Raw genomic sequence first — 13,282 nt, 5'->3', positions numbered from 1 at the left:
CTAGGACCAGAGGGCACAATCTCAGAGTAAGGATTCGCCCATTTAAGAGAGATGCGGAGGAATTTTGTTTTAATCATTTCTGAAAGTATTTAATCTTGTTTTTTTTTTAAATCTTCAAAAACTAACAAATGACAAAGGCGAATCAAATTTTAAACAGCAAGCACTGTTCATTTACCATTCAAAGAAAATTATGCTACTACTTTTTCCATCAATCCTAGCGCAATATTAAAAATACACCAACATTTCTTCAATCACAAGGATCATCATAATCTTGCTTAATCCTAATCCTCATAGGATCACAGAATTAATGTGTAGAAGCCATTCAGCCCATTAATCTGCAATGACTCATCAAATAAACACATTTGTGCCATTCGTCAGCCTGTAACCCTGAATATTGTTTCTTTTCAAATAGCAGTCTACTGAGCTGGAAAGAGTCTTGTAACAACATATGATTATTAGAGACACTGGCTAATTAGGATGCTCACAACTGTCATAACATTTCATGATTTCAGTCAGTTATAAAGCATAAACAGTAACGATTAATTACATACATCTTCTATTTAATTTCCATAAATTCAATACCAATTTCCAGAGTGACGTTGAGTTAGCTTTCATTGGCTAGGCTTTATTGCAGTCAGTAGCCAGGTCGGTACAAGACCCAGCGATTTTCTTAGACTAGACAGCAAGTGGAATCTCTTCCCACATGGATTTAGAACCAGCACTATTTTCATGCTGGATAAAGCTGCAAGGGCCATCAGAATACATTCAATGGTTTAATTACAACAAAACATGATGCTTGAATACTGTGTACATCATCTGCTTTATAAGAAAATCTGATATTTACATTGCTGGTGTGCATGACCATGGTCATAGTTTCAACCCATCTTATAAAGTATGCCCTGTGCTCGCAATGGGAAAGACCAATTCTGTAGTACAAAAGCCACATATTTTAGCATCGCAATTCTCTGTAGGTTTTTAAATGAAAATAAAAAGAAATTATTTGGAGTAAAGAAACCACCAGGTCAACTTTCCGGAATAAAAATATCTCAATGTAGTCAACAAAATCAGTTTCAGCAAAATGAACACTGAACTGTACTTGCAATGCAGAAACAATGCCAATCTGAGTTGGGCAGATACAGGAGTAAAGACAGCTTGGATCCAAAACTCAAAAAGCACGATGCTCAGACTGATGTTTGAATTATCCAAAATATTAACTTGCAGCAGTGTACTTATTTTGCCACTAAAGATTAGACAGGATAAATAATTATTCTCGAGTTCTTGGATCAGTTCATATTCTTGGAAAGATTCCAATGGTAAGAAATAAAGACAAATCAGACAGGATAAAAGCAACGGATTTTAGCTTAAGAAATTAATGTACCTCTGAGTCCCGGAAATACATTTCATACTGTTGAATCATCTGCCTGCTAATCATACTGCCATGATAAACGATGACGTTCAGGTCTGTCCACGTGCGAAATTCTCTTTCCCAGTTTGCAATTGTAGACAAAGGCGCAATGATGAGAAAAGGACCATGGATTCCAGTCAGAAAAATTTCATCAAGGAATGTAATAGACTGGATGGTCTTGCCTAAACCCATTTCATCAGCGAGAATGCAGTTTTGCCTGGGATTGAGAAATGATTATCTTTATATCATGTTCTTACAAAAAAAAAACTGAAGACGTTTAAACATTATGTGCTTAATGAGAAAAGTCAATATGATAAACAGCAGTCAACACAAGAGAAAAGCATTTTGAATCTCTGTAAGAAATTGCAGTTGTGGAATGTCTTCATCAGAAACAAAACCATTCCAACAATCATTGTATATAACCAATCACTCCAAAATTAAACTTATTTTCAATTTTCCCCACAAGTCACATCACAAAACCCATAATCTTAAGTACTCCAATTAAGCTGATTCAAACTCTTAGACTTGTACAAGAGTGTTTTAAGGATCTATGATAAATATCTCAATACTGTCTTTAATTATGTCAGCTATAAATGGCTGGTTAAGTGTTTTTATTAGTACACAATTGAAAAGTCAAAATTAACATGGGGTGAATTTTTTTTCCTTGTTCTGGGTCACCCAAGATGTGACTGATTTACTGAAATAAAATGTGCATGTTCTTTGGACTTAATCCTTACCTGTTATACCAGTTGAAAAGGAGCCAATTGACACCTTCTAATTGGTAGTCCCTGAGTTTATTACCAATCTTGTATTCCCTGGATTGTCCAAGCTTCTTCCAAGCAGTGGCAGGAGGACGGTCCTTTGATAAAATAGGTACAAATGAACAGGAATTAAACTAGAAAGAACTGGAGTAACAAGAAAAAATATTCATGCTCTTTAATTGCTGAATTTTCTACTTCAGACTCCGAGGTTCCCTGGCATTACGTAGCTTACCATATACTTGTGGCTTCTGTTTAAATGCTGTACAAGAATGTTCAGACATTTCTAATGTTCAATCAAAGCCACCAGTCAGAACAGTATAGTTTTCTATTAGATCCAGGGCTTGGAGACAAATTTAAGTTAATTGTTGTTACCAATCGCTTATTTGAGAGGATCTCATATATCACATTCTAGAATTGACTCGCATACCCACTCTTCTAAGACAATACTGCACTTGGGGGCTGTGACAACCAACCAACATTGACATAAAAAGTGGTTCCACAAACTCTCTTAAATCGCAAACATGCAACTCTCTGACTTTATGACAGGGAGAAGAGAGGAACATTTTGGGAACACAATGATAAACCAAGAACAAATGCAGCAATTCCAGGCTGTTTCAATGTTTCTCTGAGGATGATTCAATAGTATCACAAGACCAAAACCACATCAACCACACTCTCAGTTCAAAGCTAAAGCCACAATTTTCTGAATCAGAGTCTAGAGTGTTAACCACAAGCCAAAGATGAAATGTTACAAAAAATTCAATATAGGGATTACTTCCATCCTTTATAAAATACAAGTACTTCAACGATATAAAACGTTTGCAGAGCTGTTCATTTGGGATATTTTTAGCATCAAATAATCAGCGTTATATTGCAGGCAGTACACTGACCATGCGTTTCAGGGAAGGCTTTGCTTGCTGCAGTCGTTCAAACTCTTCAATCTTGCCTTGATCTACATCTTCTCTAAGCTCCCAGGTACTATCCTCATATGGCAATGAGCACCATTTAACCAAATAATAAACAACAGCCTGTGTAAAGAAAAACAATGTGCTTCTGAAAAATTTTATTAAATGTATGTTAAAATATTATAAGTCCGAGTGAAGCTTCTCAGGGAAGTCAGTGAACCAGAGTGACTACACTTTGAATGCTATCATTCCATTTTTTGATAGTAATAAATACATTTTTTAACTACAAATCTATCACAGGCAAATTCCAAATCTATGCTTTGCATAGAAGGACTGTTAAGACTGCATTTCTTTACTTAAACACATTATTCAACTGCTTTCAAATGTAAAATGGCATATAATTGGATATACATAGAGAAGCTTATATTCCAAAGTTCCAATTCAATAATGAACACGGCCCAAAACACAAATTTTAGTCACGAACTTTCGTATCCATTATATCTGAGTATTTTTAAATGCACAAAAACTGAAGGAATTTTCTCCTTACCTCTTCTCAAAATATTTAAATATCAAGTGTAAAATGATAAACTTGCACTTGGAGAATTATTTTTCATATTCTAAATTCTGTTCTTCAATCAAACACTAAATAAGAAAAATATGCACTGATACCTCACCAGTATCTGTGTCCTCACAACACGAGCATTCCAATATTCTGTCCACTTCAACATAGTCTGGATTAAAAGGCTCATCATCCATCTGGAAGTAGGTTTGCAGTGAAAAACATGATAAAGAACATGGAAATGGTGTACATCTGCATTTAGATATTTTATAAGTGTTGAGATTTTAGTTGCGAACTCCAATATGAATTTCTTCCTTTTTATGTTCCAGGAAATATTCATGCTTACAGTATGATTTCATGAGTACACCTTGTATAAAAGAACACTTTACAATACTTAGTTAAATAAATCAAGAATTATAAATGCTAATTCATTCATTATAGTATGTAGCTAGGGATGAAAAGGCCAACCTGGTCAAGGAATGCTAAAAGCTTTATTTTCTGGGAGGTGAGGCTACCACCTTATCAGCATTATTGTAAAGGGTTCATAAGCAGATAACCCTTCAACGATCCTGAAATACAGCTTAGAGTAATGATCAAGGCGCGAACGTTTCCTGGTGTTTCTGCAGCTCCACCTTCAGCCTTATATCGTTTGCCATGACCAGAACGGACACTACATTTAGTTAGAATGCATTCAATGCAGGGGATATTGTATGTTTCCATAACAGAAAGATGTCTCTTTTTTCAAACTGCAGTCGAATGCATTAAGAGTAGTAGGGGTCCTTGTATTGCTGACAATAGATCAGGTAGACGCTGGCTTGGATTTACAGCTACACTACAGGTAGCTTAATGTTACAGGATTTAGATGCTCCAAGCGAGATGGATAGGGATGTTGAAGAGACTGGGGAGTTGTGTTACTGATTATGGAGAATATCACAGCTGAATGAGGGAAGACACTTTAGAGGGTTCATCCAGCAAGGGCATATGGGTAAATCTCAAACAGAAAGGGTGCAACCACTTTGCTGGCATTGTACCACAGGATTCCCAAAAGTCAGCAGCTTATAAAGGAATAGATGTGTCAACAGATTATGGAAAATGTAAACAACCGGGTTGTTGAAGTGGGTGATTTTAACTTCCCCTATATTGACTGGGATTTGCTTAGTGCCAGGAGGCTTCCAGGGAATAGAGCTTGTTAGGTGTGATCAGGACAATTTTTTGAAACAACATGTAAATAGTCCAGAGAGGGAAGGGGCCATACTAGATATGGTAGTGGGGAATACGCCTGGCCAGCAATTCAAGTTTCAGCTGAGGAGCATTTTAGGAACAGCAACTAATTCTGTAAGCTTTAAGTTACTTATGGATAAGGAACTCCAGTGCAAGTATTAAACTGGGGGAAAGTTAATTACCACAATATTAGTTACAGGAGAGGTCCCAGTGAAGTGGAGAATATTGCTTGTTTCTTTGTTTAGAAGGATAACAGGGATAACCAGAGAAATAAGACAGGGAAATTATTGGAGAAGGTTGGAAGATTTACTCACATTTTGAAAAATATGGATAAGCAGTATGGCTTTGCATGGGGAAGGTCACATCTCACAAACTCGATTTGAGTTTTTTGAGGAAGTGACAAAGACGGTTAATGAGCGCCGGGCAGTGTATGGTGTCTATATAGACTTTAGTAAGACCTTTGACAAGACTCACCATGGCAGAATGACATAAAAGGTGAAGTCACAGGGGACCTGTGATGAGCTGCTATGATGGATAAAAACTTGACTTAGCCATAGAAGACAGAGTAGCGATGGAAGGGTGATTCCCTTACTGGAGGTTTGTGACCAGTGGTGTTCACTGAGATTAGTGCTGGGAACTCTGTTTGTTGGAGGAGAATGTAGATTGCCTGATTAGTAATTTTACTGAAATACAGATAGGCTGGAAACTTGGGCAGAGAAACAGCAGATGGAAATTAACCCAAACAAATATGAAGTGATGCATTTTGGAAGATCTAATGCAGGAGTGAAGTATACAGTAATTGGCAGCACCCTTAGTAGCATCAAAATACAGAATGATTAAGATTTTAAGGTCCACAGTTTCCTGAAAATGGCAACACAAAGTGGATAAAGCAGTCAAGAAGCATGGTAGCCGTCAATCAGGGCACAAGAGTATAAAATTGATAACTCATGTTGCACCTATACTGAATCTTAGTTAGGTCACATTTGGAATATTGTGTACAGTTCTGGTTGCTACACTACCAGGAGGTGGTAGAAACTTTGGACAGGATGCAGAAATGGTTTACCGGGATGCTGTCTGGTTTGAAGTGTATTAGCTATAAGGAGTAATTGGATAAACTTGGTTTGTTTTCACTTAAATGACAAAGGATGAGGGATGACCAAGTACAAGTTTACAAAATTATGAGAGTATGGATAGTTGGTGTCTTTTTCCCAGGGTAGAAATGTGAATTACTAGAGATCATAGATTTAAGGTAAAAGTAGTTAAGTTTAAAGGAAACGTGACAGGCAAGTTTTTTTTTTACATAGAAGGTGGGAGGGAAAATGTTGTAGGCAGATACAGTAACATTTAAGATGCATCTTGACAGATATATGATTAGGCAGGGAATAGAGGGATATGGACTTTGTAGAGGGCCAAGGTTTTTAGTTTAGAAAGACATCATGTGTCGGTGCAAACTTAGTGGGCCTAAGTGCCTGCTCCTGTGCTGCACTGTTCTTAGGACTGAAGAATTAAGCAGGCAGGGATTTGGAATTGATTATTTTTAAATTTGCTATAGACGGTAGTAATAAGGGCTGGTATTCTGTGCCTTCTTCCAATTTCATTTTGCTGAACTGGTCAAGTGCATCTCATTTCTAACCCAGATGTGAAGCGGTGTACTGGAAAGAATAGAGTTCTAATCATTCTCACACCCACCAATTGTTTCCACAAGAGATAAGAGCATAATTTTCAAGGACAGCATTGCCTACCTATCCCTTGTCGCAATCTTATCAAGAGCAGCAAGTTATCTTCTTGAATCACTGTAGTCTGTGTGGTGTAGGCAAACCCAATTGTTAGGGAGAGAATTCCAGGATTTTGACCCAATGACAGTAGGAAAAATGGTGATACAGTTCCAAATCAGAGATCATGGTGGGATACGGAACCTGCTGGCAGTGGCATTCCTATGTGTCTGCTGCCCTTATCCTTCTGTGGAGGGGTTGACAATTTGAAAGCAGCTATGATAAAGATCTGCTAAAATTTTTGCAGACATCTTGCAAATAAAGTCATGCAGCATGGGAACTGACCCAAATTGATGGCGTAAGTGGGGACAATGCATGGAATTAAAATGAAAATTATACCAACAGAGATTATGAATTTGCAGGACAATGGGACACATAAGGATAACAGAAAGTTTTCTACAGATAATTATCATGAACTTGACAGGCTGTTTGTACAATAATGACTATGACTTCAAGGAATGAATGGGGTGTCAATCAAATGGGCTGATTTGCTCTGGACAGTGTGAACTTCAAGTGCTGCTGGACCTGTATCCATTCAGGCAACTGCAGTGCTTTTCATCACATTCCTGACCTGTGTCCTGTTTTGAAAATATCTAGAATATTTGTGCTTGTTATAATATAAATTTTATTCTGAAATTAGGAGAGTTCTCAAAACAGAGGGTGGTGCATATATGGAATGAGCTGCCAGAGGAAGTGGTGGTGGCTGGTACAATTACAACATTTAAAAGGCATCTGAATGGGTATATGAATAGGAAGGGTTTAGAGGGATATGGGCCAAGTGCTGGCAAATGGGACTAGATTAGGTTAGGATATCTGGTCTGCATGGACGAGTTACTTCCAAGCATTAAAGTACTTCACCATTGGGAGCCATGATTTTGGTAGTCTTGGCCCATGATTTGGAATTCCTTACCAATAACCTCTTCACTGTGCTTGCCTGCTTTAAGATACCAACATTTTATTCCACAAAAGTCTTTCTTCCTGACCCAATGTTTAAGATTATAGAAGATATAGTTGTATCTAGGCACTGCCAAAGAACTCCTCAGTGATGTTTTGGGGCTAAGACGATTGATATTCAACAACCATAACAAATTTCCAAGGCGCTGGGTATGGCTACAGTGCTTTTAAATCCATACTTGATCCAATGTTGTATTTATATCAAGGGCAGTCACCCTCATAATGTGCTTGAATGATAGTTCTGTTTTGGGCACTATGTGCCTCAACATGCTTTTTTGCAGTAGATTGTTACAATACGCTAGAGGATCCTGGATGCACAAGTACTGGAAAGTATTTATCGGGAAATTTGCTAGGTAGTTAATAAGTAAACATGACTTGCTTGATGGAGAAGTTGGTTAATAAGAACCTGTATGCACCACTTTGAATCCACTGTCAGAAGAAAATACAAAGCAAGTTATTCGAATAGGGCGACGAAAGCTCACTAGCACCTTGGGATCAGCATAAGCGTTATTCCAGGTTGGAAATATCAATTGATCCTGTTATAGATTCCCATTAGAGGAATCTGTGGTAGAAGAAAAACATGCAGTGGAACTTCAGGTTGGTACATCTTCATGCGGTGCTGTAGATTTGAAACATGAGTTGAGGCAGCTATATAAGAGAAATCCTGTTCTCGACAATGGTACCCTAGACAAGCATAAGTCCACAAACACAAAAAACAACTTACAGCTGCAAAGAAATGGCCTCTCTGTGCCTGTTTAATCTTGAAGCGGTTTACTTTTTGATGTATCCTTTTGTCTTTCATTAACTGTGCTTCTGTGGCCCATTCACAATGCAGGTATGAGCTAGAAATGATAAATTAAAGTCAATACGATAAATATGTCATTAGACTTTTTATGTTCACGCACACTGGACTCAACTTAGCTTCACTGATGTGTTCAACCGAGTACTAATTCTCAGTAAAATCTACAACAGTGCACCAGTGTACTTTTATACCTATAATCCATAGCTTATACATAGAGTCTTGAACATCAAGTAGTCAAACCTAACCATCAAGCAACATTTAACAATTAAATAACATTTTTTCATGCTCTGCATGCACAGCACCACTTTATGTATACAGAGGTAGCACACTGATTTGCTGAACAGTTGGGGGTTTCCTTTGCGAACCAATACTTCTGGAAACAAACCTATTTCAATATCAAATTACATTGTACTTAAATAAGCCCATATGACGGAGGAACAGGAGTCACCTATGCGACCCATTGCGTTTGCTCCACCATCCAAATGAAATCATGGCTAATATGATCATTTTCAACTCCACTTTCCTGCCTTTTTCCTATCATCCATGATTCCCTTACTGATTACAAATCTGTCTCTCTCAGCTTGGAATATATTTAGCAATATAGCCTAGACAGTTTGCTGTGGTAAAGAATTCCACAAGTACACTAATCTCTGAAAACAAATTTCCCAATTTTATCAAATAGATGATTTCTTACTCTGGAACTGAACTCTTGTTCTAGGTTCTCCCACAAGGGGAAACAGTGTACCTTGTTAAATGTCTCTGAAATCTTATGTATTTTCCAAAGGTCTTTCACTCCTCTGAATTCCAATGACTATAAGTCCAATCTACTTGACATGTATTCATAATAATATACCTCCATACTCAAAATTAACTCAGCAAACCTCCTCTGGGCTGCCTCGAAAACCAGTATTTTCTTTTCTTTTAAGGTAACCAAAACTGTTTACAATATTCTAGGAATGGACTGACTATTGCCTTGAATTTTGTTAGTAAGGTCTTTCTATTTTTATATCCCATCCCTCCCTTTGAAATAGAGGTCAATACGACATTCGCTTTCCATATAACTGACTGATCTTGAATGCGAGACTTTTGTGATTCATGCACAACAACCCTCAAATCCTCATGCTACAGTTTTCAGCAGTCTTTCCAGAAGACTAAGAAACATTCAGCTTTTCTATCCTTTTAGCCAAAGTGGATAAACTCTCATTTTCCCACATTATATTCCACGCACCATGTCTTCGTCCCCACATTAACTCTGTCTATATCCCTCTATGGACTTTGTACAATTCTCACTACTTGCCTTCCTGTCTACATTTGGGTCATCCAAAAACTTGGAGAGAGCACTTTCACTTTCATCATCCATGTAACTAACATATATTGTAAATAATTATGGTCCCAGCACTGAAGCCTGTGGCACTCCAGTGGTTACAAGTTGCCATCCTGAAAATGCTCCTTTTATCCCAACTCTGTCCTCCAACAGTTTGCCAATCCTCCATCCATGCTAATATACTTTATCCTACACCTACATCTTACTACGTCTGTTTCCTCTTCCTTTTTACCTATTTTGCTAGTTATTACTGAAATAACTCAAATTTATGTTGTATGAAATCCCCTTATGGTTTTTAACAAGATGAAAATGTATTCAAGATATCTGACATATCTACATTTCTGATCCAGCCATCAATCATCGTTAGATAAAAGTCATGGCATTTATACGTGTATTGCTGTGAATCACAGAATTATACACACTAAAGAGGCCATTTGGCCCATTATTGCTTTATTAAAGTGCTGTTCAATTAATCACAGTTCCCACAGATCTGCAAGTCTTTTTCTACTTTTGCTTATTATTGTCAATTTCTTATTGAAAATGTTTATTAATTTCACTTGCACTTTGCTTTCAGGCAATGCATCCTAGATCATAACTGTATTAAAATAAAATAATTCATAGCCATTCTTCTTTGCTAAGTTTGTGTTTAGTTAAATATAGTGCAAGATATGCTTACAGGAATGCAAATCAACATTAACTGCAATATCTACAAGGTTAAAGTTGGTAATCTGTTGCATTAGTTTAAAAAAATGAAACTTGACAATAACAGAATTCATAGTTCCAAGGTAACCAATTTGGAACATAGCATTTTTATTATGAAAGTACAATTCTGTATTTGTCATCATCTGGTTCAATAATTGGAGTAAATTTGAAGTGAGTTATTTCAATATCTTCTTCTTAACAATAACAGATTGAATTGAAAGAATTGGTTGGAAGCTTGCTCACGCACCTTCACTGATTCCATTCTAATAGCTAACTTCTAAAATAATCTAATAATGTCCCAGGAAGCCTGGTAACCTAATATCCACTCAAAACCATCTCTATTTAACATTCTCAAGTGAGGTTATTTACCATCTTATTCCTGTTTGTTTTGCAAACACATTTTGCAAAATAATTTTGCGCAATCATTGGGTGGCATGATGGCTCAGTGGTTAGCACTGCTGCCTCAGAGTACCAGGGACCCGGTTCAATTCCAGCCCAGGGTGACTGTCCGTGGGGAGTTTGTATATTCTCTCCATGTCTGCATCGGTTTCCTCTGGATGCTCCGGTATCCTCCCACAGTTCAAAAGATGTGCAGGTTAGGTGAATTGGCCATGCTAAAGTGCCCATAGTGTTCTTGGATGTGTAGGTTAGGTGCATTATTCCGGGAAAATATAAAGTAAAAGGGTAGGGGAATGGGTCTGGGTGGGATACTCTTCAGAGGGTCGGTGGGGACTTGTCGGGCCAAATGGCCTGTAGGGATTCTATGATACTAAATTTGGATTCTAAGTTGACATTTTCACACTGTGATTGAAGTTTGCATATTAAAATATAATTGAATATTATATGTCCATTGCCTTTAACACTAAAAAGGATCATAACAGCTTAAAAATAAATTCACTTACTAATTTTTGTATTTCACAAAGAACTCCTCAACATCAGCCATATGTCCCATTGCTACCTAAACAAAGAAGCCTTCTGATTAACATTACTGGTAAAATATACATTACAAATAAAAAAGGCATTTTGGAAGAAACGTCATCAAATTTCAAACCATTCTGAAAGAAAATCCCACTGCTCGTAAAACTTCACCAGATATTTCTCATGCCCAGCAACTGGGGTCATTCTTGTCAATTAACTGACTTGATCCATGCAATTATCTGGTAATATAGCATTTGTCAGTAGTTGATATTAGCTCAATAAATTATACAAGCCCTCGTGTTTTCACTATCTGTGGATAGTGGAATAATAACCATTAACAGATTGAACAATTGATATTAAGCTCTAAAACAGCATTATCAAAAGTAAACATCAGTAGAAATTTATTGAATACAAAATAAAAATGCCTGACGGTTTGATATGTACCCTATACTATTATCGTTAATAACATCAACTTATTTAAGCTTATTTAATAAAATCGGTGTTGTTCATCTCAATCAATTCAGACAAATTGGAGAGTTCTATTAAGCCACCAAAAAATCTTTTCTATTTGCCAAATTCTTTTCCAAACAACAACTAAACACAATCATACAAAACACTCTGCCAGTTCTGTCAATCACGTAATGTCACTCAGCACAAGCATGTTAGGCACAAACTAATTAACAATTGAACCTGAATTCCTTTACTTCTACCTCGACTGACTAATTTGCTGTCAAAGCAATCAGCTGAAGAGTTTCAAACTTAGATTTCTGGATAAGTATTCTAAGCTTAGTGAAACATGTGAATTTTAAGTAGTTAATTTTCTAAGGGCATCCATCCCTCTTTTAAAAGAGGTCAGCATTTTCTATTGCATCGAAATATCTACACAAAATACTAATAAACTCCTAATAAACCTGAGGATTTCAGTCACATGTCCAAGAATGAAATTAATACAGGAGAATGATGTAACACCAAAAAACTAGATTTCCAGAACCAATTGCCTTCCTACCATGGATTCTGAACAACTTCACTCAGTTCCATCTTGCAGCATCACATATCTGCCTACATGACCTCTCCACTCCAATGGTTACACCAACAACTTTCAAAATCAATCCATTTTTAGCTTTCCTATAATCTCAATTCTTCAGTGTTAAACTTAGGTTTCCTCAGTACTTGAGGTTCAGGCCCCACTTCCTCTGCTTTCATTCATACTCATACACTGCTATTTGCGCCTTTCCAGCCATTTTTTAGGCACTTCAATTAAAATAAATTTAAAACTTTGTAATTTCAATTTATAATATTAAAATGCAAATATACAATTTGGACATGGGTTGACTAATAAAAAATTTATTACAGGGCAGGAATGCTTTATCTGAAAAGCTCAGGACCGACTGTTTTTCAGATGCTGGGTATTTTCAGTTTTCGGATGTAGTTACCTTGCTCTCTAGGGTCTTTTCATTAAGGATCTCACAACCAAAAGCAAAATCTTAATTTAACATTTGAAGCCATATCCTAGCCTGTGGGGAATTGCTTCACATTGTCTTTATCATAAATCTGGTGCTACCAGTAAACGATTCTTTCCCCCCCCCATCATCTCTGCACTGACTATTCTTTTGTCTCCATTTGCTGCACTTACCACTTAGGTTCATCCAGGCTCTTTGAAATGAAAGCATCGCTTGGCCCAAGTGGACCTAAAAGCAATGCATTTTCCAAAGGGTCCTAACAGACCCAAAAAGACCTGTAGACATGCTGAGTTCATGTCCTTGGGAAAATAAAAGTTGGCTTTTATGTGTCTGTTCAGAATAAATGAAGTTCTTCTGCCCAAAGGGCCTGGACTCAGTGTGTCTACGAGTCTGTCCAGTTCCGCTTTTGAGAAGACATTTGGCTTTTCCGTTTTTTGGAAATGCAGATAAAGGATACCTGACCTTATAACTGGTTATTAAATACAACTTCCAACAGATT

At 37.1% G+C, this 13,282-nt stretch overlaps 1 protein-coding gene across 11 annotated transcripts in view; it reads right to left on the bottom strand.

Moving 5' to 3' along the window:
• Positions 1-13,282, bottom strand: part of chd9 (chromodomain helicase DNA binding protein 9) — a 257,884-nt gene that overhangs the window by 104,997 nt on the left and 139,605 nt on the right. For all 11 annotated transcript variants that reach the window (XM_072547352.1, XM_072547351.1, XM_072547350.1 and 8 more), the window contains 6 exons: positions 11,308-11,363; positions 8,302-8,419; positions 3,741-3,827; positions 3,057-3,194; positions 2,143-2,264; positions 1,379-1,622 (listed from right to left, as the gene is read on the bottom strand). In XM_072547352.1, coding sequence (XP_072403453.1) covers positions 1,379-1,622; positions 2,143-2,264; positions 3,057-3,194; positions 3,741-3,827; positions 8,302-8,419; positions 11,308-11,363 — 765 coding nt within the window. The remainder of the gene's footprint in view (positions 1-1,378; positions 1,623-2,142; positions 2,265-3,056; positions 3,195-3,740; positions 3,828-8,301; positions 8,420-11,307; positions 11,364-13,282) is intronic.

This window comes from Chiloscyllium punctatum, chromosome 26 (genome assembly GCF_047496795.1).
Source record: "Chiloscyllium punctatum isolate Juve2018m chromosome 26, sChiPun1.3, whole genome shotgun sequence".
In the NCBI taxonomy this organism is placed as follows: Eukaryota; Metazoa; Chordata; class Chondrichthyes; order Orectolobiformes; family Hemiscylliidae; genus Chiloscyllium; species Chiloscyllium punctatum.
Note: the sequence above shows the minus strand (reverse complement) of the source record. Positions and strands in the feature narration are given on the sequence as shown.